Source organism: Panthera pardus, unplaced genomic scaffold (assembly GCF_024362965.1).
Source record: "Panthera pardus isolate Hobbes unplaced genomic scaffold, ASM2436296v1 HiC_scaffold_12, whole genome shotgun sequence".
Taxonomy (NCBI): domain Eukaryota; kingdom Metazoa; phylum Chordata; class Mammalia; order Carnivora; family Felidae; genus Panthera; species Panthera pardus.
In genome coordinates, this window is record NW_026526677.1 from 100,378,864 (window position 1) to 100,404,744 (window position 25,881).

Genomic DNA, 25,881 nt, shown 5'->3' on the forward strand with positions numbered 1-25,881 from the left:
ACTGTCTTCATCCTCGCCCCCCATTACTTTTTCAATGCCATCCATTGGTAGGCATAGGCGGGTTAGGGGATTTGAGGCCCAGTCCTTGGACAGTTGGTGATCAGCAAAACTAGCATTGCTTCCCAACTTTTTGTGTGTTGTGGCATACGCAGAAAATGATCATATTTTCTCTGGGGTAGACAGATGAGGTTTCTTGAGGCCGGAGGTGATCCACTGCCCCTGACCCATGGCCTTGGGTACACTTGTAATCCATTTCTAGCACACCAGTTGGAAAGCTCTGCCACGGCATATGGCTGCAAGTTTATAAGCATGTTACGTATATGAAAGTAATCTGTAAAGTATGATGTGCTATTTTATTAATAATTAATTAAGACCCAGATACTTGTTATATAAAAAGACATTGTAAACTGTGATTTTTTTTCCCCCAGTTGTTTTGGGAGCCGTTCTTAGAGAACCAGGTGCAGATGCCAGACTAATTGCTGGAGTTAAGGTCCTGTATGTGATATATGGCACAGTAATGAGGAGAAGTAGAAACGCTAACAGTCCAGGGTGATAGGCAGTCAGATGTTCTACCACTGAGCTATCCCCGCTAATCTGGGGTGATTTGGTGCAAGGCTTCTTATAGGAGATCAGACAGCTGGTGAGATTTGTTAACAGTTTTACTATTTCTCCTGTAAGATTTCCTACCCTCTTTTCTGCCTGTCCCACTTCTTTCTTTTCTCAAGTTCTGCTTTGTTGGTAAAGTCTTTCTGTAGGTCAGCTTCTCCCGTAGGTGAAGGTCACACTCGATCCTCCTTTCTACCGTCATAACTTGTACTTGGCTTTGCCGATTGTGTTTCCAACGTTGTATTGTTGTCTGTTTCACACATGTCTTTCCCCAACTAGATTGTGAGTCCCTTGAAGTTAAGGCTGCATCTGATTTAATTATTGTAGGCTGAGCTACATCCAGCTCACTTTATTACTTTCCATCATTAGGCAGGGCTTAAATGTTCTTTGAATTGAGCTGAAATTTGTCTCCCTGGGCCTTTCTCCCATTAGTCTTCATTCTAACATCTGAAACAACTCCAGAGTTACTTTTATGTTAGTCATTCTTACATTTGAATCATCTCCCATGTATGGTTCTTTACAGTCTTTATTGCTCTGGACTGAACATTTTTATTGTTGAAATTTTGCTTCTCTGGTTTTTCTTTTCTTTTTCTTACTAGTAAACTTCCTTTCCCTCTCTCAGTGTGGGGAATCACAGAATTTTAGTATTGAAAGGAGCTAGAATTTACCTTGTCTTGGTCCTTCATCAAACTAATATTCTTTGCCTACTTGCTGATTGACTGAGATGGAGATACAGATGTTTTGGGGCAACACAATATTTTGAGTATTTCATTCACTGGGAATAATGACAAAGTTTAGATACAATGGATTATAAACGTTCTTCATCTTTCATTCTGTTTTAAAATGTACCTGCTGCTGGATGTCTTAAGAATGATGAGCAAAATAGATGTTTGATGCTGAAGGAGTGTATCTGCAGTACAGAAAGAGCTTCAGATTTTTATAGCATTACCGTTGAGAATTTGACTCTAAAGTCAACCTTCCTGGGCTTTAATCCTGGATCTACCACATGCCAGTTTACATGACTTAATCTTGAGTAAATTACTTAATCTCTGTATGTCTCAGTTTCCGTATTTGTAAGATAAGGTTAATAATAATGTAGGGTACTGTGAGGTTTAAATGATTTAGTACTCGGAAAGCACGAAGAGCAATGCTCGGCGCCCAGCAGATGTTCAGTGTATAGTGACCGCTGCTGCTACCAGCCTGTTCCACCCCCAGGACTGTGGAGTTACGCAAGCATCTGGTGAGATGTGGGATGCATCCGTGTAATTTCTGGTCCAGTCTTACCGACTTATCATGTACTTGTGATACAAGCCTCTTATCTTAATAAGAGGCCCAACATCTCATGGCCCGCATCAGAGCATGATTTTCCCAGAATGAGACCACATCTGTGGAGCACTGAAGTATTTTGTTTGCCATAAGGTTTTACTGTAGGAGTGGTTTAAGAAATGGCAGAAACACCCGTTAGCTTTTGGAGTCTGTTCCTTTGAAACCAACTTGCTAGGAATACATTTCCTGACTTTTTAAAAAGTAAATTCATTTTCTTCATTGACATTCTGTAAACACAATACTGGCAACTTATATTTTGTGGAATATAATGTGTTCAAGTGGATTTAATTTTCCGTACGTAGTAAACTGCTTTTAATAATGCATCAGAGTAAATTTTTTTCCTCTGTTCTCAGGTTGCCATCAAGATCATAGACAAGACCCAGCTGGATGAAGAAAACTTGAAGAAGATTTTCCGGGAAGTTCAAATTATGAAAATGCTTTGCCACCCCCACATCATCAGGCTCTACCAGGTAGGTTCCCTAGTGGGGTAGCGTATGGCAGCGAAGAATCCAGGATGGTCATTTTATGTGTATAGGTGCCTTTGCGGAAAAAGTGTCTGGGTGAACATCTCCAGCTTTTCTTGGTTTCTGTGTTCATATGTTTATCCTCCTGTTTTCCCCACCCTTTTATCTCCACATTCAGCACTCATGTTTTACCTGGCTCTTTACTAATAAGCTCTACCTTACCCATGTAGGCCTTTTACATTTGTTCTTTAAAGCTTGGGGACCATTCTTTGTGAGAATTACACAAAAAGATTATTCAGAAGATGACAAGAACTGATTTATGTAGGTCCAAATCCTAAAACAGAATGGGAAAGCCAGAAGGAACAGAGAATTCTTAGGGATGAAAAGCTACAGGTGAATATAACATTATCTTTTTCTAACATCACTTAAATGCTCATTTCTGTGATCCTGGTATGACATATGATGGAAAAGGATATTTTAACTATGGCCTCTTTGGTCAGTCAGAACCCACCTCTTTTCTAGTAGGGTCCTAGATTACGTTTTCTGAGGTAGCATTTGATTATTTTGGTAACCGTGAGATTGATTTTGTGTAATGGAAGAGATTTCCCTTCTAGTTTTCTTACCTTCCCGAGAAGCATGCATATTTCATGCCACCCTCAACAATTCCCTTGCTTTACTGCAAAAGCAATAAGTCTAATGGCTGGAATTTCAAGCCAGATAGGAAGAGAGGACCTTGCCTTAGCAGGCTGGTGGAAGAGATATTTTGGGAGAGGTGGGGCTTTGGGGTGCTTCTCAAATTGCAGTGTGTTGGCAGTCACAAGCTCTGTCTCTGCATAAGGCCAGCCCTGCTTGCTGCTTTCTACCAGAACAGCCATTACCTAGTTGTTCAGGAAGTGGCCACCCACTCGGTTCATTTGCTGCTGTTACTCTGCAGTAAAGGTTACTGGCCCAGACATGGCACCATGTGTAAGGGTGGAGGCACAATGGGCAGGCTTTCAGAGTCTATTAACTTTATGGAAAGGAAAGCATGTTGTGATGTTAGTGTGTGTGGTTAAGGCTACAGCTTTAGGGCTCTTTTCTGGCATCAGCTGTTCACATAATGAAATGAATTAGATCAGCAGGAGCCGACTTGTTGAAATTTATCAGACCAAATTCTGTTGAGCCACACCTACGTTGTGCCCCAGAAGCAAACTCGTGAAAGCTTCTTGGTGTTGCCTGAAGACTTAACGTCTGCAAACTCGGAGGTGTCTAACCTCTGTTTCCTTCCTATCCTGATCAACTGAGTAAACTTCTTGACCTCACTTTTTAAAATAAATCATCTTTAAATAATTGAAGGGTTATTAGGCCAACTTTCCTCAAGAGGTTAACTTGGAGGTATTAACCTTAGAACTGAATTCTCCAAGTTTATCTTTCTTAGCCAGGATTTCATTAGCTTATAAGAAGTCTCAGTTTCAGGCATGACTTTGAACAATGCCCTCTTTTAAGCTTTAATTTTGCTCTCTGGCAGCTAGTATTGTTAATAGGGGATTCTGAGCTGCCAGGGTGAATGGCTGTCAAATTGTCTTTATAAATAGTATCAAGGTAGTTTTCAGGTCATTTGCCAAATCGTCAATTTGTAGAGGAAGCCAAATATAGGTAACTGTATAGGAAAGTTTTTGAACTACTGAAAAATTTAAGAGTAAAAGAACATTTACAGTCAATAAAAGACCTGGGGGTACAAAGGAGATATACGATTTTTTTTAATGTTTATTTATTTTTGAGACAGAGAGACAGAGCATGAACGGGGGAGGGGCAGAGAGAGAGAGGGAGACACAGAATCGGAAGCAGGCTCCAGGCTCTGAGCCATCAGCCCAGAGCCCGACACGGGGCTCGAACTCATGGAGCGCGAGATCGTGACCTGAGCTGAAGTCGGACACTTAGCCCACTGAGCCACCCAGGCGTCCCAGGAGATATACGATTTTTTAAAATTTTCTTTTTTTTTTTACTCAACACCTGCATATATGTAGAGCATTGACATTTTGTTGTGTTAATCAACATACAGGAAGATCTTGGAAGCAATGCATGTAACAAACAATGAGCTAATACTACCAGTATATGGTTTTTAAAAATTAAAGAGAAAAAAAGTACAATACAGTTACTAAATTGAGAAAGTAACGTGCACTCATGTGACAGATTACCATGAAACCATACCGAAGAAGAGAAGAGATTTACTATTATAACACATAATGCTGTTACATGATATTGATGTGTAAAGATATCAAAGGTCAAGTAACTGGGAAATAATTGAGCAAAATAATTACCAATGAATTATGGTGCAAGTCTAAAGCTGTATTGCCCGGTATGATAGCCACTGGCCACACATGGCTATTGAGTATCAAAATGTAGCTACAGCAAATGAGGAACTGAAATGATAATGTTTTGGACTACTGGGATAAATAAAATACTAAATTTTAAAAATACTTTTTTAAAACTTATTAATATGGCTGTTAGAAAAGTTAAAATTATAGATGAGGCCTACGTTGTATTTCTGTTGATCAGCATTGCTCTAGAATGATACGGAATAAATGACTTATGGACAGTGTTTCCTTTGGGGGAATAGGATGAGGGGGCTGGGAAGAGGAAAATCTTTGGCCTTTTGTTCATATACCGGCATTTAAAAAATTTATCATGAGCATATATACTCATACATTACCTTAAAAAATATTTAGTGATAAAGGTAAAAAAGGAAGAAAGGACTGCCAACACAATAAAACTAAATAAAAAAGGCAAAATAGGGACCAAAAGAAAATACAGATGAGTAATTTATATTGCAGTGTTGAATATTTACATGATTCTTCCCAGTTTTGAAGAAATGGATGGCAGGGAGGAAAGTTGTCCTGTCCCTTAAAAAAACATATCCATATGTGATTTCTATGCAGTTCTTAAGTGATTCCCACCATTTTCCCTAGGCTTTTTTTGTTTTGATTGGGTCTTGGGGGGAACATTTTTGAACTTGGAAGTGATCAGTGTCGAATGTGAATTTTCTGGTTTTTGGCAGCTTCTTTGCTTCTCAGTTTTGTGGAGCTTACGAGATTGCAGAGGCCTCATGAAACAACAAAACGTCCGTCTCAAGTAGTAAATCCTTCCTATGTTTAAGAACCTGAAGGGATCCCTATTTCCCCCCTTTCTTCTTGATAGCATTTATGTGTGTCTCCCCTCCAGTGTTTTAAGTTTCCTGTAAGCAGTAATGGTTATTAATATTTCAGACAACAAAAGAGGATTCATTAGTTTCTCTTCCCATGATATCAGCCTGTCATTTGTGTCACTATCTGTCGCTTTCCTGCCTTTGTACCAGGTTATGGAGACAGAACGGATGATTTATCTGGTGACAGAATATGCTAGTGGAGGGGAAATATTTGGTAAGTACCTCTATTGCATTCTTTAAAGAGCTATTGAGCACACTGTTGCAAACCTAAAATAGCCATTCAATGAGTGGCTGTCACGTGATGCTGTCCTTTTCAATCAAGAATTTTCATTTATTTTGGTTTACCTGTTTAAGTCCCTTCACCCTCTTTGTTTCCGCAGCAGAGGTGTTCTGTTTATTTCCATCAGGTGGTAACAGTTGGGATTAAAGATCTGCAAAAACAAACCTCCCTACTGAACATACAGCAGGTGCCTGCAGCCAAGGGTCTTTGCTATTGCTACATCTGCCTGGGGTCACCTTGTGTGGCAGAACCCCCGCAGTGTATGGGCTGTTTTGTGTGAAGGAGCCCCTTGGAGCCAACAGTCTCATTCTAATGCTTTCTTTAAATTTTGTTTACATATAACATGTAACTGTATTCCTTACTGCATGTTCCCGGCTCCCTTGATGATTCTTATAGTTTGCGAGGTTCTGTCTGCAGTAACTTTTTTTTTTTTCTTAAACACTTAACACAACATCAGAATTAAACAGTGGGATTTGTTACCAGGAAATCAGACTTTTTGAGGTGGTAAAAACGGGCCAAAGGAAAAAAAAATTTTTTTTTTTGTAACAGTGATAAATGGAGTCCAGTAGAGGTAAAGGCTAAACTTTTCACTTTTAGATTCACATATCTTGTTATTTTTAATTTTTTTTGTTTGTTTGGTAAGTACAGAGAAATGTTTCTTCTTTAGGTTCATCGAGTTTATTTATTTTTTGGATTGTGTTTTAGTTTACATTGTGGTCAGATTTTTTTCTTTAAGTTTTTAAGTGTATTTAAAAGTATGAGATAACATTGAAAGTAGAATCTTCTTTTTTTTTTTTTTTTCATGTTTATTTTTGAGAGAGAGAGCATGCACGCAAGTGGGGGAGGGGCAGAGAGAGAGGGAGACAAAGAATCCGAAGCAGCTCCAGGCTCTGAACTGTCAGCACAGAGCCTGATGCGGGGCTCAAAGTCAGACGCTTCACTGACTGAGCCACCCAGGGGCCCCTACAGTAGAATCTTTTTATTAGTGACTGGTCATTTGTGACTGTATGGATTTTGCGTCTGTGTGTGTTAAAACTTTTCCTTGAAATCTTACAATTCGGGCCTAAAAATCTTCAGAGTCTTTTTTCAAGGGTGTATTTTCATTTCCTAATAATATTTTTAATTGACTTTGTGTATGTGCTTGTGTACAATAGTAGTCTTGGGAGAAAAGAGGCCTTGTCATCTTAATATTTATAATAATCAAAGACTCAAATCCATTGCATATCAGATCTACCTTGCTCTTCAGAAAAACAGTTTTTAAAAGTACAGAAAAGGTAATAATGCCCTGGTTAGAGATTCTTTGTGGAAATGTAGCTTAAGGCATGAACAAACAGAATAGTACTTCTCTTGGTATTATTATAAAAGACCTAGATGAAAAAGAAAATGATGTATTACCTAAATAAATCATTGTGACTGCACAGGGATATGACTATTGCATGAGCTCAGGTTTTTAAAAGGATGGAAAGGCTTATAAAAGATGAAAAGATGGGCATGATCAAGAACATGAACTTTGGAGGCAGTTCGACCTGGTTTTGAGTCAGCTACTTGCCCCCTATTTGCTGTTTTGATTGGAGCGAGTTATCAAATGCTTCTGGGACTCAGTTTCATGGTCTGTAAAAGTGAGGTCTTTAATATCTGCCTCACAGTTGTGAAGATTAAACGATATCACACAAATAGATCCCTAGCACTTTGCTTCCTTCACTTCCATGTCAAAGAACAACTGGGCAGTTGACATCTGTCATGACAGGATGAGGATCTCCGCTGACCCGCTTCCCAGTGAAACGTGAAAAGTGCTGAAAACCCCCAAAACCATGGTTCTAAGTGTGAACAGCAAATGAAGACATTTATTCAAGAGCATCTGTGAAAATTTGGTAAGAAATGAGGCTGTGGTTTTTAAACCATTACTTCTCCCTCCTTGTCAACTCAGGGGGAGATTCCAGTTCAGACTACAGCACCCTCCAACTCTAACCTAGACTAACGGCTCCTGGAGGAACAGGACATCAGCATTCTCTTCCAGTCCCCAGCTGCCTGTTACCGCCAAGTCCTGGGTGAATGTAGTTTAGGAGCAGGGACTCCCTTCTTCTGCCTAGCCTCTAGTTGTAGAGTTTGGTTGCAGCACACTGAGAATATTGGAGCCCAGACTGTTCTTGCCTCAGATTGTAAGTTGGTAGTTCCATCCCACGAGAGGAAAACTGAGAGGACCCCAGACTGTGCCCCTCTCCTTCCAGTGAGCTCTCTGCTCCTATAGTGGGAGTGCCACTCGGAGGGAACTTTGCCTTTGTCCCCCACAGCTCACTTCAGACCCCTGGCTCAGAGATTTGCCTAAAGAGAGGCACAGACCTTAAGACATAGCTCCTAATTTGTTCACAAAGGAACTGACTTCATTTGCAGCAGAGTATGAAGAAGTTCAAGGCTAAAAGCATTCATAAGAACAGTGGAGGTTGTGGTAAAGGCATTTGAGAGGAGATTCAAGGTACAAGCTACCCCATAGGAGATCCAGGGAATAAAACATCGAATGAGCCTTCCAGAGGTCCGAACAAAAGTCAAACACTGATCTCAGAAACTATTCCTTCAAAGGAATCAGAATTTGATTGTTTAAAGACCAATTTATTCCCCAGGGCATTGTTGAAAACAATAGAGCAACCAGCCAGCAATTATTGGAGTTTAACAGCTGGGTGTGGTTGAGGAAAGACAGGAAGAGAGCCCTCCCCAACCATGGAGATCCCGTGAGCTGAGGGTAACTGTGGATATACCAAATCGGTGCTTCCCTGTGGAACAACAACAGAAGCCGAACACTATGGGAGAATAAACTTCACTGACACAGTCCATTAGTCACGAAACAAATAAACAAGCAGATAACAGTAACACGTGCTGGAAGGGGAGAAGTGTACCAGTACCCAGAGGTGCTATGATATATTATCTGAAATGTGTAGTTTCCAACAACAAAAAAAATATGAACCATGCAAAGAAACAGGAAAGAATGACCCATGCACTGGAAAAAAAGCAAGCCAAGAAACTGTCGGAGACACCAGACAGTTTCTTTAAGGTAGCCGTTATAGACGTGTTCACAGAAATAAAGGAACTCACGATTGAAGTGGTAAAGGAAGATATGGTGACAATGTCACATCAAATTAGAGTTTCAATAAAGAAATAGAAATCATTTTTTAAAAAATGAACCAAATGGAAATCATGGAATAGGAAGGTAAAATGACTGAAAGAAAGAATTTATTAGAGAGGCTTAACTGTAGATTTGAACTGGCAGAAGACGAAGCAAACGTGTAGTGTAGATAGATCGATGGAGAATATGTAATTTCAAGAAGAGGGAGCAAAACGAGGAACAGAACTTAAGAGAAACGTGGGCACTAGGACGTGCAACTACATAAGCCTAATGGGAGGACCAGAAGGTGAGAGAGAAAGGAAAAGAAAAAATATGAGAGGAAATGATGGCTGTGAACTTCACAAATCGTAGAAAAATAATAACCTAAATATGGAGAAAGCTAAACAAAATCCAAGTAGTATTTTTAAAAATATTTTTATTTATTTTTGAGAGAGAGCACAAGGGGGGAGGGGCAGAGAGATTGGGAGACACAGAATCCGAAGCAGCCTCCAGGCTCTGAGCTGTCAGCACAGAGTCCGACGCGGGGCTTGAACTCATGAACTGCGAGATCATGACCTGAGCCTAAGTCGGGTGTGTAACCGACTGAGCCACCCAGGTGCCCCAAAATCCAAGTAGTATTAAACACAGAGATCTTGAAACAGTTACATAGTGAAAGAATAGTGAAAGTCAAAGACAAGGAGGAAATACTGAAAGCAATGAGAGATAAATGACATGTCGCTCATAAGGAACCCCATTAGGTTAGCAATGACTTTTTAGCGCAAACAATGCAGGCCAGAAGGCAATAGGATAACATTTTCAAAGTGCTCAAAGGAAAAAAAAAACAAACAAACTATGAACCAAAATCTTACAGACACCCAGTAGAGGTGTCTTTCAAAAACGAAGGCAAAATAAATACTTTCCCCGATAATCAAAACCTGGGAGATGGGGCGCCTGGGTGGCTCAATTGGTTGAACATCCGGCTTGGGCTCAGGTCATAATCTTAGGGTTCATAGGTTTGAACCCCCCGCCTGTGTCAGGCTCTGTGCTGTCAGTACAGAGCCTGCTTCAGGTTTCTCTCTCCCCCTCCCCAATTTGCGTGCATGTGTTCTCTCTCTCTCTGTCTCAGTCTCTCTCTTCCTCTCTCTCTCTCTCTCTCTCTCTCTCTCTCTCTCTCTTTCTCTCTTTCTCTCTCTCTCTCCCTCTCCCTCTCAAAAATAAAAAACTGGGAGAATTCCCAGATAATCAAAAACTGAGGACTCCACTTTACAAGAAATACTAAAGGAAGTTCTTCAGGGTAGAAGCAGGTAACCCCATATGGTAGTTTGAGTCTACATAAAAAAATAAAAAGCACCAGTAAAGGTAATTATGTAATTGTAAAAGACAGGAGATGCATACTTTTCTCCTTTCTTCTCTTAACATATTTAAAAAGCAGTTTATGAAATAATGTATATAAAAAATGCATTCCCTATAATGCAATATATATGAAATATATTTGCCAGTAACAGCCCAAAGGAGGTGTGTGATAAAAACTACACTGGGCTAAGGAACTCACTACAGACGGTAAAGAAAAATTATAACAATGTATTGTTGGATCTGTACCATTAATTGATGTCATGTTTATTGAACAATTATTACAAAAGGGAGTAAAAGGAATAGAGCTATAAAGAAGTAATAGTTCCATATAGTCACTGCAAAATTAAGATAATATAAGCTAGAAGCCATTTGGATAAGATAAAATATATAGGGTAAGCACTAGAGCATTCACTAAAAAAAAGTTTTTTAAATTATAAAAAATTATTAAAGAAATTGAAATACTTCATTCGAAAATATTCACCAAATGGGGTGCCTGGGTGGCTCAGTCAGCTTAGCTTTTGACTTCAACTTAGATCATGATCTTGCAGGTCGTGAGTTTGAGCCCCGCATGGGGCTTTTGGCTGACAGCACAGATCCTGGAGCCTGCTTCAGATATTCTCTCTCTCTCTCTCTCTCTCTCTCTCTCTCTCTCTCTCTCTCTCTTCCCCTCCCCTGCTCATACTCTGTCTCTCTCTGTCTCTCAAAAATAAACGTTAAAAAAAATTAAAAAACGTTAAAATTAAAAAAAGAAAATATTCATTAAATGCAAAAGAAAGCAGTAATGGAGGAATAGAACAACAAAAATTACATGAAATATGAAGAAAATAAGTAAAACGGCAGGCATAGATCTGACTAGGGTTGACCCTTGAGGGTGAGGGACTGTGGACCCCCTTCCCCACCCCCACATGCAGTCGAAAATACATGTATAACTTCTGATTTCTGAAAACTTAACTACTAATAGCCTACTGTTGACTTTACTGATAACCTAAACAGTTGAATACATATTTTGTATGATTGTATGTATCATATACTATATTACTATATTATTACAATAAAGTCAGCTAAAGAAAATTTTGCTAAAATTGTAAGAAAAAATACATTTACAGTACTGTATTGTATTCATTAAAAAAAAAAAAATTCACCTATAAGTAGATCTATGCAGTTCAAACCCATGTTTTTCAAGGTCAACTATGCATTGGTAATTACATTAAGAGTAAATGGATTGAATAATCCAATGGAGAAGCAGTGATTGTTAATAAATAAATAAAGAGAGTTAAAAACATATGATCTGAGGCACCTGGGTGGCTTAGTTGGTTAAGCATTTGACTCTTGGCTTCAACTCTGGTCATGATCTCAATTTCATGAGTTTGAGTCCCGTGTTGGGCTCTGTGCTGGCAATGAGGAGCCTGCGTAGGCTTTCCCTCATTCTGCCCCGCCCCCACTCGTGCTGTCTCTGTCTCTCTCAAAATAAATAAACTTAAAAAAAAAAACCCACATGATCCAACTGCGTGCTATTTACAGGAGACATACTTTAGATTAAAAAATACAAATAGAGTGAAAGTAAAAGGATGGAAAAAGACATATTATGCAAACAGCAACAACAAGAATGCTGGTTATGTTGATATAGACAAATTAGACTTCAAAACAAAAAAGACTTTATCTTTGCTTGCTAGAGGTAAAGAGGAACATTCTATACTAATAGAAGGATCAGCACATGAGGAAAACATAATGAGTTATAAACATCATATGTCCAATAAGGCTACCAAAATACAGGGAACAAAATCCAACAGAAATGATGAGAGAAATAGACAATGATAATGATGGTAGTTGGAGGTTTCAATACTCTGTTAGCTAGAGCTAGCACATCTTTAGAACAGGCCACCTAACAACAACAGAACGCATTCTTCACAGGTGAACACAGAATGTTCTCAAGGATTGATCGTATACTTAGCCATAAAACAAACCTGAGTGAATTTAAAGAGTTAGCAATAATACAGTGTGTGTTTTCCAACCACAGTGGAATGAAACTAGAAATGAAGAGTGGGAAAACATTTGTGGATCTCACAAATATGTGAAAATTAATATAATTTGAAGTAAACAAAGTCAATGAAATCAAAAGCGAATTCAGAAAAAAATACTGTGGAGATGAATGAAAATGAAGATACAAGATAGTAAAACCTATGGGATGCAGCTAAAGCAGTGCTTAGAGGATGCTGATAGCTGTAAAATGCCTGTAATAGCAAAGATCTTAAATCAGTAACTTAGTCTTCTACCTTAAGATATTGCAAAAGGAAGAACATACCAAGCCTAAACCAAGCTGAAGGAAGAAGACAATAAATATTACAGCAGAAATTAATTAAATAGGGAAAATTCCTAGAAAGCCCCAAACTACTGAAACTGATTCAAGAAAAAATAGACGATATGAATAGATACATCAAGTAAAGAGATTGAAGCAGTAATCAAAAAACTACATGTAAAGAAAAGTCCAGGACCAGATGGCATCACTGGTGAATTCTACCAGGCATTTAAAGAAGAATTAGTAGCAATTCTTTACAAACTCTCCTAAAAGAAAAGAATAGGAATGGACACTTCCCAACACATTCTGTGAGGTCAGTCTGTATTACCCTGATACCAATACCAGACAAAGACATCACAAGACTACCGGGCAATATCTCTTATGACTATGGATGCAAAAATCCTCAACAAAATAGTTAACATATAAAAGGAATTACACACTATGACCAAGTGGAACTTATCCCAGGAATGCAAGGTTGGTTAACCATAAAAAATCCATTAATGTAATGCATCCTATCAAGAAAGAAAAAACAAACATGGCACAATCATATACGATGCAGAAAAAGCACTTGACAGAATCCAACATCTTTTTTTTTTTTTTAATTTTTTTTTTCAACGTTTTTTATTTATTTTTGGGACAGAGAGAGACAGAGCATGAACGGGGGAGGGGCAGAGAGAGAGGGAGACACAGAATCGGAAACAGGCTCCAGGCTCCGAGCCATCAGCCCAGAGCCTGACGCGGGGCTCGAACTCACGGACCGCGAGATCGTGACCTGGCTGAAGTCGGACGCTTAACCGACTGCGCCACCCAGGCGCCCCTCCAACATCTTTTCATGATAAAACCACTATCCTCAACAAATTAGAAATAGAAGGGAACTAACTTTTTATGTTTTCATGTTATTTTTTCATGTTTATTTATTTTGAGAGGGAGCACATGTATGAGCAGGGAAGGGGCAGAGAGAGAGAGAGAGAGAGAGAGAGGGAGAGAGAGAATCCCAAGCAGGCTCCGTGCTGCCAGCACAGAGCCCGGTGTGGGGCTCAGTCCCATGAACTGTGAGATCATAACCAGAGCTAAGATCAAGATTCAGATGTTCAACCAACTGAGCCACCCAGCTGCCCCTCCCCACCCCCCCAAGGGAACTTTCCTAATCTGTTAAGAGCTCTACAAAACCCATAGCTAACATTATACTTAATGGTGAACAACTAGATGTTTTCCCCCGGCAGTCAAGAATAACACAAAGATTTCACCTCTCTCCACTTCAGTTTAAACATTGTACTGGAGATTCTAGTCACAGCAATTAGATAAGACAGACCTATAAAAGGCATCTAGATTGGAAAGGAAGAAGTAAAGCTAATTCTACTCACAGATGACATGATCTTGTATATAGAAGGTCCTTAAAAAATCCACTGAAAAACTATAAACTATATAAAAGTTCAGCACGGTTGCAGGATATAAGAGCAATATATCAATCGTATTTCTGTATTCTTACAATGAGTGATCTGAAAATGAAAGAAATAAAACCATTCAGTTTACAGTAGCATCAGTAAGAATAAAGTACTTAGGAATAAATTTAACAAAAGAGATGCAAATATTATAGTCTAAAAAGTACAAAACAGTGTTGAAGGAAACTCAAGAAGATCTTAATGATTGGAAAAACATCCCACGTTCATGGATTTTTAACATCGTTAAGATGGCAGCAGTGCTCAGACTGATGTGTAGGTTAAGTACAATCGCCATCAGACTCGGAGCTGACATTTTTGTAGAGATCGACAAGCAGATTATAAAATTTGGGTGGAATTATAAGGGACCCAGAATAGTCAAAGCAGTCTTGAAAAAGACCCAAGTAGATCAGAATTGTGCAGCCACAAGTCGAGAAAAGCTGACAGCCACCCGAAGCTAGAAGAGGCATAGAAAAGATTCTCCCCTAAAGCCTCGAGATGGAGTGAAGCCCTGGTGATACCTCAGGTTTGGACTTCTTGCTTCCAAAACTGTGAGTGAATAAATGATAATTCTTCTGTGTTATCTACCTGTGGTAATTTGTTTCAGCACGCTGGGAAACTCATACTGAAGACCGGATTTGGGCATAATTTCACAATATCTCCTCATAAAATACCAGTCATCTATAAAGGAGAAAATCAATTACCAGGTGTAGTTGGTGATTAATATTAGCATCGTGTGTGATGAAGGTATTAAAGAAGGAATGCAAGAACTGCCCCTTCTGATTCTTGCTGGAATCAAGTAAGGGGAATAAGGTGTTTCAGAAATGCCGTAGCCTGCTCAGAAGATTTCGAGATGAGAGAAAGCATGGCATATTTCATATTCTTTAAGTTGTTGAGTATGGTTTAAATATAGGCCGTATCTGAGAAAATGCCCGGAAATGAGGCTGGTAAGATAGGAAAGGCTCAATAAATAATGAAGGGCTTTGAATGACATTTCTGACTTGGCCAGTTTCCCTATCGCACCTTCTCATTGCACTGTATCCTTTCTTAGTAGGACTTCTATCACTTGTGGTTTTACATTTATTTTTGTCATTATTTAATGGTTTTTCTCTCTCTACCAGACACCGAATTCCAGAAAATCAGGGGTCCTGTCTGTTTTTGCTCACCATTGTATCTATCCCCATGTCTCTTCTAGCTCTCCAGTTCATACTGATGGACTCAAATATTTACTGAGGGAAATGATCAATCATTGTTTATTGAATGAATGAGTAAAGGAGTGAATGGACACAGTTGAACTTTACCTTGAATTATTGCCATGTGAGGAAGAATTGGGATGGAACATGCCAATGCCAGTTAGGAAGGTATACATTAATGTCTGAGAATGATGAGGGATTGAAGTAAGATAGTGACTTCGTGTCTTTTATTTTAATCTTGAAATACAGGTATTTTTATCATCACTTCACAAAGAAACTGAGATTCAAGGAGGCTAAGTAATTTCCCTCAGGTGTAACTAATTGCCAATACAGCTGAGATTTAACCCAAGGACTATCTGACTCCAGAGTACATGTTTTTCCCCATTTACCAGGCTGAAGAATCTGTTCGTCCATATAAAAAGACTTCAATTAAATATTCTGGGAAGAATCTCTTATTACAAATACAAACCAAATTTCTGTTTTTAAAATTTGGGTCATGGACACAGCAGCAATAAATATGAAGTATTTTTTTTACTCTCTTGTTATTAAATCCCCATTGAAAGAGACGGTGAGACAGATTTTTTTTTTTTTTTTTTTTTTTTTTTTATGAGTATTATTACTGAGATTTAGGCTCAGGCAGTGGCTCATTTACAGAGCTAGTATTTATAAAGTAGCAGTCTCTCCTCTCCTTCCTTACATAATAACAACTCCATCTTCTCTTTTTAAGGCATTTGTTTTATCATTGTTAATATAAAAAAAAGTGGCCAGTATTCTAAATTTTACATTAATTAAACATATCAGGGGTTTACTAAATCTTTTGAAAATGACATTGTTAAAGGAGAAAATGAGTGAGCGTGTTTTAAGATGTTTAGATTTCTTACTGTGCTAGTGTGTGAATGGTAGTGTCATGTAGTAAGAGGACACAAGAATGAAAAATAGATTGGATGAACTGTGCTACTTCACACATGGAGTTTGAGGCACCAGTCGGCGGAAGTTGTGCATCAAGTCATTGGATACCACAGTCTGGAAATCAGGGATAAGATGGAGCCTAGGATATCATTTCGTTACCAGAGAGACAGTAGTTGTCCACTGATGTGGAGTCCTGCAGAAAAGAATAGGTTTAAGGGGCGCCTGGGTGGCTCAGTCGGTTAAGTATCTGACTTCGGCTCGGGTCATGTCATGATCTCACAGCTCGTGAGTTGGAGTCCCATGTCGGACCCTGTGCTGACAGCTTAGAGCCTGGATTCAGATTCTGTGTCTCCCTCTCTCTCTGCCCCTCCCCTGCTTGCTCGTGGGTACACATGTGTGCGCGCACTCTCTCCCTCTCTCTCTCTCTCTCTAACATTTAAACGTTAAAAAAAAAATAGGTTTAAGGATAAGACCCTTAGTTAGTACCATCAGTATTTAAGTTGAAGGTAAGGCCATGAAGTACATGAAAAAATTGCTGTTGATGAAATAAGATTGAGGTATTATAAAAGACAAGGGGAATAGGAATTTCAAAAAGGATCATTATTGAATGGTGTAAAAGGTAAATTATGATAAGGACTGAGAGATAGCCTCTGGCTTTGTGATAGACATGTTCTCGGTGCTCTCTTTTTTTTTTAATTAATAATTTATTTATTTTTAATTTATATCCAAGTTAGTTAGCATATGGTGCAAAAATGATTTCAGGAGTAGATTCCTTAATGCCCCTTACCCATTTAGCCCATCTCCCCTCCCACAAACCCGCCAGCAACCCTGTTTGTTCTCTGTATTTAAGAGTCTCTTATGTTTTGTCCCCCTTCCTGTTTTTATGTTATTTTTGCTTCCCTTCCCTTATGTTCATTTGGTTTGTATTTTAAAGTCCTCATATGAATGAAGTCATATATTTGTCTTTCTCCAACTAATTTTGCTTTGCATAATACCCTCTAGTTCCATGCAGGTACTTGCAAATAGCAAGATTTCATTCTTGATTGTTGAGTAATACTCTGTTGTGTGTGTGTGTGTATATATATATACCATATCTTTTTTATCCATTCATCTGTTGATGGACATTTGGGGTCTTTCCATACTTTGACTATTGTCGATAGTGCTGCTATAAACATTGGGGTGCATGTCCCCCTTCGAAACAGCTTACCTGTATCCCTTGGATAAATACCTACTAGTGCAATTGCTGGTTTGTAGGGTAGTTCTATTTTTAATTTTTTGAGGAACCTCCATACTGTTTTCCAGAGAGGCTACACCAGCTTGCATTCCCAACAGCAGTGCAAAAGAGCTCCTCTTTCTCTGTATCCTTGCAAACATGTGTTGCCTGAGTTGTTGATGTTAGTCATTCTGACAGGTGTGAGGTGGTATCTCAGTGTGAGTTTGATTTGTATTTCCCTGGTGATGAGTGATGTGGAGCATTTTTTCCTGTGTCGGTTGGCCATCTGGATGTCTTCTTTGGAGACGTGTCTATTCATGTCTTTTGCCCATTTCTTCCCTGGATTATTTCTTCACTGGATTATTCTCTTTTGGGTGTTGAGTTTGATAAGTTCTCTCTAGACTTTGGATACTAACCCTTTATCTGATATGTCGTTTGCAAAGTCTTCTCCCATTCCGTCAGTTGCCTTTTTGTTTTGCTGATTGTTTCCTTTGCTGTGCAGAAGGTTTGTATTTTGATGAGGTCCCAATAATTCACTTTTGCTTTGGTTTCCCCTCCGTGCTCTTAAAGAGACCTGTTGCACTAGTGAAGTAAGAATAGAAATCAAAATGTTATGGGCTGCAGTGTGAGTCCATACGAGGAAGGGGAAACTGAGAGTTTTTAAGAATGTTTTCTAAAGTTGGTCATGTAACCTATTAATAACACCGTTTAAATTGTGTACTGTAACTTATTCAAATATATGTATGTAAACATAAATGTCATATAATACATTAACTGTAACCTAAAGTATATACAGATTAGACATTGAAAATGAGATAAATAGAAATCACAGGACTTCAGCCAATGACAGAGTGAAGACATTGGCAAATATTCCATCTAAGGAACAAATACAAAAGTGGCAGGATTGTCAAAAATAATTGTTAAGGCTCGGGGCTCCTGGGTGGCTCAGTCGGTAAGCGTCCGACTTCGCCTCAGGTCGTGATCTCGCGGGTTCGTGAGTTTGATCCCCACGTCGGGCTCTGTGCTGACAGCTCACAGCCTGAAGCCTGCTTCGGATTCTGTGTCTCTCTCTGCTCCTCCCCCACTCACACTCTGTCTCTCTCTCAAAAATAAATAAACATTAAAAAAAAGTTAAAAAAATTGTTGGGGCTCTGAAAATGAATCAGTGGCAAACATTACATTGAGAAGCTTTAATTCATGAAAATCTTTTGAATTTGTGATGAGAATAGTGGGAGTCTTTGGCTTTGTTGCCTGAGCCCCTATATCCTTTCTCTTCCCTCCCCAGCTGAGCTGGCCTTAAAACGAGCAGCTTTGTTCTGATTTGATTTGGAAAAGAAGACAAAAACAACAAATCAAAACCCACTCATGCCCAGTCGTGTTGTCAGTAAAAACAGCAAGTTTGGGACTTGCTAGCTAGCAGTTGTGATCTTTCTGGGGGCAGGCCACAGAATGGTCAACTAACCAGAAATTAAGTTGGGAGATCTTGTTAATGAGAGAGCCACAACGGGATAAGATAAATTCTTCATTCACATCTGGCTTACTGGGGGACTGGCATCTTCTGGGAAGTCCGGAGAAAGCCCAGCAAAGAGTAAAAGCTGAGGCTGACGTTGAAGCTTTCTGAACTTTGAAATGCACTGCTGAACTCACCAGTAGGTTTGTGGTGGAAGGTGGTTTGATCACTAATCAGTGTAGACATAGGGATGACGTCAAGGAAGCCATGCTAAAGAATAGAAATAAGGGAGGGAGGGTGCCTGGGTGTCTCAGTTGGTTAAGTGTGCAGCTCTTGATTTCGGCTCAGGTCATGAGTTCATGGTTTGTGAGATAGGGCCCCATGTCGGGCTCCATGCTGACAGTGCAGAACCTACTTGGGATTCTCTCACTCCCTTTTTCTCTCAAAATAAAGAAATAAACATTTAAAAAATAAACATAAGATTTTTTTTTTTTTAATTTAGCAGGAGGAATCAATGGCTACATACCATAGGGAGACAGATTCTCAAATTACTTCCAGCAAGGTTACTAAAAAAATAAAAGCGAGTAAAACAAAAGCAGCAACAAAAACAACAATCCTCAAGAGGAAAAATCATAATCCAGAATTGGCTAAACGTATTAACTATAATATACAGTTTTATTAGAAAACACTGTAGATGTTGACCTGGGTGGCTTAGTCTGTTAAGCGTCCGACTTCGGCTCAGGTCACAATCTTAGAGTTCATGGATTCTAACCCCGCATCGGGCTCTGTGCTGACAGCTCAGAGCCTGGAGCCTCCTTCAGATTCTTTGTCCCACTCTCTCTTTGTCCCTCCCGTGGTCACACTCTGTCTCTCTCTCTCAAAAATAAATAAACATTAAAAAAAAAACCCACTGTAGGTGTTAAAGAAAAAAACCTCAAACATGTGATCTGTATTCAGGAAGAAAAGTAGCCAGTAGAAAATTTCTCCGGGTAGGTCTAGATGTTATTTTTAGCAAAAACTTAATTATTATAAATTTGTTCAGACAATTAAACCATGTCTAAATGGAAAATATGATGACAATGACTCAACAAATAGGAAATCTCAGTAAGGAAACAGAAACGATAAAAACGAACAATATGAAAATCCTAGAGTTGAAAGTGTAGTAACTGAAATGAAAATGCACTAGATGTGTTTTGTAGCGGATTTGAAGTGGGAGAAGAACCAGCAAACTTGAAATACCAATAGAAAAAAAATCTAGTCTGAAGAACAGAGAGAAAAATCATTGAAGAAAAATAATCAGAGCCTCGGAGACTGGTGGGACAAGATTAAGTATACGAACATATTTGTAATGGGAATTCCGGAAGGAGATGAGAAAGAAAAAGGGACAGGAAAAAATACTTGAAGAAGTGATGACCAAGAACTTCCAAAACGTATAATAAAACATTAATTTACAGTTTTAAGAAGCTCAGTGAATCTCAGGTGGGATAAACCCAAAAGGCATCCACGTCTAGACACATATTGTCAATTTGCTGAAAGACAGAGAATCTTGAAAGCAGCAAGAGAAAAATGACTCATCACATACAGGGAAGCAACATGATTTACAGCTGAGTTCTTACCAGAAAAAAAAAAGAGGCTAAAGGCAATGGATTGACATATTTAAAAGGCTGAAATAAAAAAAACCCCAAACCTATGAACCATAAATGCTATATCTAGCAAAACTGTCCTTCAGAATGTAGGCAAAATAAACACATTCCCAAGTAACCAGGGCCTGAGAGACCTGCTGTACAAGGCATCCTAAGGAAGTGCTCCAGTTGAAAGGAAATGACACCAAATGGCAACTTATATCCATAGGAGGAACTAAAGAAAATCGGAAAAGATGAATATATAGGAAATAAAAGATTACATAAATATATTCTTTCCCCGTTTCTTCTCCTAATTCTTTGAAAGACAGAAAAGGGCTTAAAGAAGTATTTATAACACTTTATTTCTGGATTTTGAAGATATATTGATGTAATACAAGTACCTAAAGGAAGGTTGAGGAAATGGAGCCATCTTGGAATAAAGTCGCTATATTTTACCAGAATCAAGTCAGTATTAATTGGAAGTAGATGCATAGTTATAATCCCTCGAGCAACCACTAAGATAATATCAGCACCCTAACTTTGAAAGACAGTGGTATAAATGACTCTTGAGAGAGTTGACTATGATGGGAAGTCAAGAGAGAGCATTGGTGACTAAAAGGGCCATTGGTTGAATATGTGTTGTCTTTTTATTATTTATAAAGTTAATTATAAATCTATAGTTAATTTGAGGGGAAAGAACCAGTAGAGCCAGAGGGAATGTAGATATAAGGGAGAGAGTGTGATTTAATGAAGCATTCCTCAAGGAGGAGTTGAAAGCTGGTGAGTTTGTAGAAGTATTTGTTTGAGACTGATGTTTGGGGGACTAAAGTTTAGAGTCTGACTTCCTAATACTAGTGTTTGAAAAGTAGGAAAAGAGTTTGTATGCTGAGATGAGATCACAGAATAGCATCTAAAGGAAATGAAAGAAGTAGATGATAAGGGGACAAGCTGAAGGACTCCTAGGCAGCATTGATAGGTTAGCATTGTTGGGGATCTTCATTTTGTTGGGACTCCACTTGTGGCTTTTTTAATGGGTTGTTTGTTAGCAGTAGTTGGCAGCTTAGGTATAGGATTGAAGAACATAGTTGGTTGGTTTGATCCAGAGTTTTTGCAAGGTTGCTTGAGGTGATGAATCATGGTGCTTGCAAGTTTCTGCTCTAGATGTAAAGATTATTAGCTGGGAACTTTATCCTGATGTTATTAGCAGATTATGACACCAAACTGTTTGGGACAGTAGTTGGCTGTTTGATTCCAACTCAGTTTCACATTTGCTGAAAGAGTTGTAGTGCCTTTCCCCTTTGTGGCAGTCATACTGTATCTAAAATATTATCTTCCGTTTTGAGTATCATATTGCGCGAGGGACACCAACCATAGGAATGTGATAAAGATAGCAGTGTTTGCAATGGTTGGCATAAGGAGAGGGATAGAAAAGTCTATGGAAGAAGTGATGGTTGAACAGAGTTTTCAAGTATGAGAAGTTTCCTGAGTGGAAATTGGCTTTCTGGACGAGTAATATAGTAAAGACTTGAAGGCATGAAACAACTTGGTATATTTAGGGAATTAGAACTAGTTTTTTAGAGGATTAAGTGATATGCTGGTGGTTTTTGAATTATTCCAGAAGTTCTAAAGCTTCTTTGGAAATGTCTAAGATGCCTTCTCTGAGATGGTAGGTATGTAAGGCACAGTTTACAGGTCATGCTTTCCTCCAAATACGTTCAGCCACTTCCCATTTTTCCTTCCTGTTCAACAAAAGCATAGTATCTCCCCTTTTAAACCTAATATGCTTATTGGATTTCCACATAATATTTTTAAATAAATGAATCTTTGGCCACTATAATTTTGTCCACTCTTAGATGATGGCCATGGAAGGACTTTAAGCAAGGGTCAAGACACAGTCCAGCTTCTGTTTTAGAAAGGGTACATTGGTGCCAACATAAGGGTGTATTTGAGGGCGATGAGATTAGTGTCTGGGAGAGCACTTAGGCTACTGGCAATGAAACTGATGAGAGCTGTGGATTATCTGATAAGTAGTGGCGTTGGGGATAGAGAAAACGGATTAGAAGTAGAGTTAAACAGAGCAGCATGGTTAGTGGGTAAGAACATGGATAGAGTCAGACTGCTGTGATTCGAATCCTAATTCTTCCATTTAAAGCCTTGGTGAGCTTGGGCAAGTTTTTAAACCCCACTGCCTCTTAGTGTCTTCCTCTTTAAGATGAAAATAAGGATGTTGCTGCTGATGGTACCACTTATCTTAGAGGTTGTTGTAAGGATTGTGTGTGTGTGTGTGTGTGTGTGTGTGTGTGTGTGTTTTAAAGTTTATTTGATTTGAGAGAGAAGGAGACCGTGTGAGTGGGGGAGGGACAGAGAAAGAATCCCAAACAGGTTCTATGCTGTCAGCACAGACCCTGATGCAGGGCTTGACCTCAGGAATCACGAGATCATGACCTGAGCCGAAACCTTGGGTCGGATACTTAACCGACTGAGCCACCCAGGTGCCCTAGGATTGTGTGTTTTTAAAGTGCCTCATCTGTGCAAAGACTTGTACAGCATGTGCATAGCAGCATTATTTTTTTTTATTAAAAAAATTTTTTTTTTACATTTATTTTTGAGAGACAGAGAGTCAGAGCACAAGTGGGGGAGAGGCAGAGAGAGAAGGAGACATAGAATCTGAAGCAGGCTCCAGGCTCTGAGCTGTCAGCACAGAGCCTGACTCAGGGCTCGAACTCACAAACCACAAGATCATGACTTGAGCCAAAGTCGGACACTCAACTGACTGAGCCACCAGGTGCCCCTGCATAGCAGCATTATTTATAATAGCTGCAAAGTTGAAGTAAGTCACATTTCCATCAACTGATGAATGGATGAATAAAAGTGGTATACCCATATGATGGAATATCATTCTGTGGTAAAAAGGATCAAGTACTGATATAAGCTACAGCATGGATAAACCTAGAAGACCTTGTTCCGTTAAAGAATCCAGACACTAAAGACCACGTGTTGTGTGAGTCCATTTATATGAAATGTCCAGAAGAGGCACATCTGTAGAGACAGAAAGTAGATTCGTGGTTCCCATGGAACAGGGGTGTGGAGAAGTAGGACTAACTGCTTGTTGGTAGAGGGTTTCTGTTTGGGATAATGGAAATATTCTAGAATTAGATAGTAGTGATGATTGCCCAACATAGTGAATATATTGAAACCACCAAAGTGTACACTTTGTTTGCTTGTTTGTTTGTTTGTTTGTTTTGAGAGGGGGGCAGAGAGAGAGAGAGAGAGAGAGAGAGAGAGAGAGAGAGAGATAGAATCCAAAGCAGGATCTGCACTCTAAGTGCAGAGCCCAACGTGGGGCTCAAACTCACGAACTGTGAGATCATGACCTGAGCCAAAACCAAGAGTCAGACACTTGACTGAGCCATCCAGGTGCCTCCACATTGTACACTTTTTAAAATAGTTAATTTTATGTCATACTAATTATATTTCAATTTCTAAGAAGTATTTTAAAAAATAAAAAGATTCTTACAGGGACCTGGGTGGCTTAGTTAGTTAAGTGTCTGACTTCGGCTCAGGTCACGATCTCATGACTTGTGAGTTCGAGCCCCACATCGGGCTCTGTGCAGGCAGCTCAGAGCCTGCAGCCTGCTTTGGATTCTGTGTCTCCCTCTCTCTCTGCTCTTCCCCTGCTTGTGTTCTGTCTCTCCCTCTTAAAAATAAATAAATAAATAAATAAATAAATAAATAAATAAATAAACAAACAAATAAATAAAAATATTCTTAGACTATCACCTGGTACATAGTAAGCTCTCACTGGCAGATGTTATCATTGAAGAATTGTAATGTTACAGGTTCCTGTCTTGAATGCACCCAGCTGAATGTGTAGATGTCCCCTGGTCTCCATCCATCACTCTGTGGGAATTAGGATTGGGATAACTGAAGCAAATATGTTGATGCTTATGCTGCTTGCTCTGCCCTATATACCAAAGTCCTTTGTCTCTGACCTAGAGGGTCTCATGTCTTCTGCCAGCATTCATGCAGCTGTGGCATATTAACTTGTTAAATTCTGGTGAAATCTTAGATCCTCTCAGTACTCGACAAAGTGCAAGGGGGAGTTTTGTTTTGTTTAAATACAAGACTTGATCTTAGGGTGGAGTTAAGGAGACAGTAGTGAGCAGGTTGAGTCTGAGTATAATCAGTGTGGAAAAGATAACCTGCACAATTAGGTCCATGAGTAATAGGAGGAGCTTGAGCTGTGAACACGGGGATTGGCCCTGCTCAGAGACGGTGGAAGAAGGTAAAGGGCATATGTGGCTGTAGATGGTTTTGTAGGTAGAAGAATGTGAAGTAAGGTATACCTCCCACCTTCTGTCTAATTTTCTGCCTCAAGTAGGAGGCCAGATCAGCACCTGATGGTTAAGGGTGAAAGGATAGGAATGCCTGTGGAGGAGGTGAAATTAGCTGCTCCTCGGAGTGACAGAAGGGTGTGATCAAGGACAGCTAGGAGTTGATGACAGGCCCTAGCAATGGGAAACCATGCACTTGTTGTTCCATTATATAGGATTGAATGATTTTTATCCTCAGCAGTACTCAACAGCCTGTGGGTAAAGGGGGTAAGAAAGACATTTGGATCGATCCAGTATTGGTGGTTTATAGAACATGTGCAGAAGAAGAGAGACATTTGGCAGAAGAGTTGAGGCCACTGACAATAAAGTAATTAATGTCTGGGTCATTGGGTGTGGGGTGAAAGGGGGATGAAGGCACCTGACATCAGGATGAATGATCTTAAATAGCAGGAACTGAAAAAAGCTAGAGGTTTAGATGAAATGGAGAAGGAAGTGTGTTCGGCATAAGAGGATCAGAGGGCTCACAGTCTGAAATTGCATTGCTTGATGCAGTAACCACTGGCCACATGTTGCTTAAAATAAATAAATAAATTGAAATTTTATTTCAACCGAACCGAATTTTGAATCTGACTTACTGTACATGTAAAACTGAAAAACTAAGGCAGGGTGCCAAGAGTTTTAGGCCAGCTGAGAGAGTTAGCTAATTACAAAGTTAGAGCACAGTCTCCAAGACCACCCTCACTTCTGACACCAACTGCAAGTTTGGAAATTTCCCAAAACCACCCTTACCTTTGATAATTTGCTATAAAGACTGATGGAATTCACTGAAAGCCATTATAGTCACAGTTGCAGTCTATTACAGGGAAAGGATACAAATTAAAATCAGCTAAGGGAAGAAGCACAGAGTCCAGTACTACATGAGCAGTCCTAAACACAGAACTTTTATTTTCTTCTCCCTGTAGAATCAGGATGTGTAGTGTCAGCGTCCTGACATTGTTGTGTAACAGGATGCACTGAGGACTGCCTGTAAGGAAGCTGACCTGAGCCTCTGTGTTCAGAGTTTCGTAGGCGTGATTGATTGATTGATTGCCCATATGCTTCATCTGTGCTCCAGG

General features: G+C 39.3%; 1 protein-coding gene across 9 annotated transcripts in view; it reads left to right on the forward strand.

The window, feature by feature from the left end:
* The window catches only part of SIK3 (SIK family kinase 3), a 241,093-nt gene that overhangs the window by 118,117 nt on the left and 97,095 nt on the right, over positions 1-25,881 (forward strand). For all 9 annotated transcript variants that reach the window (XM_053900455.1, XM_053900446.1, XM_053900447.1 and 6 more), the window contains exons 2-3: positions 2,286-2,402; positions 5,731-5,794. In XM_053900455.1, the coding sequence (XP_053756430.1) occupies positions 2,286-2,402; positions 5,731-5,794 (181 nt within the window). The remainder of the gene's footprint in view (positions 1-2,285; positions 2,403-5,730; positions 5,795-25,881) is intronic.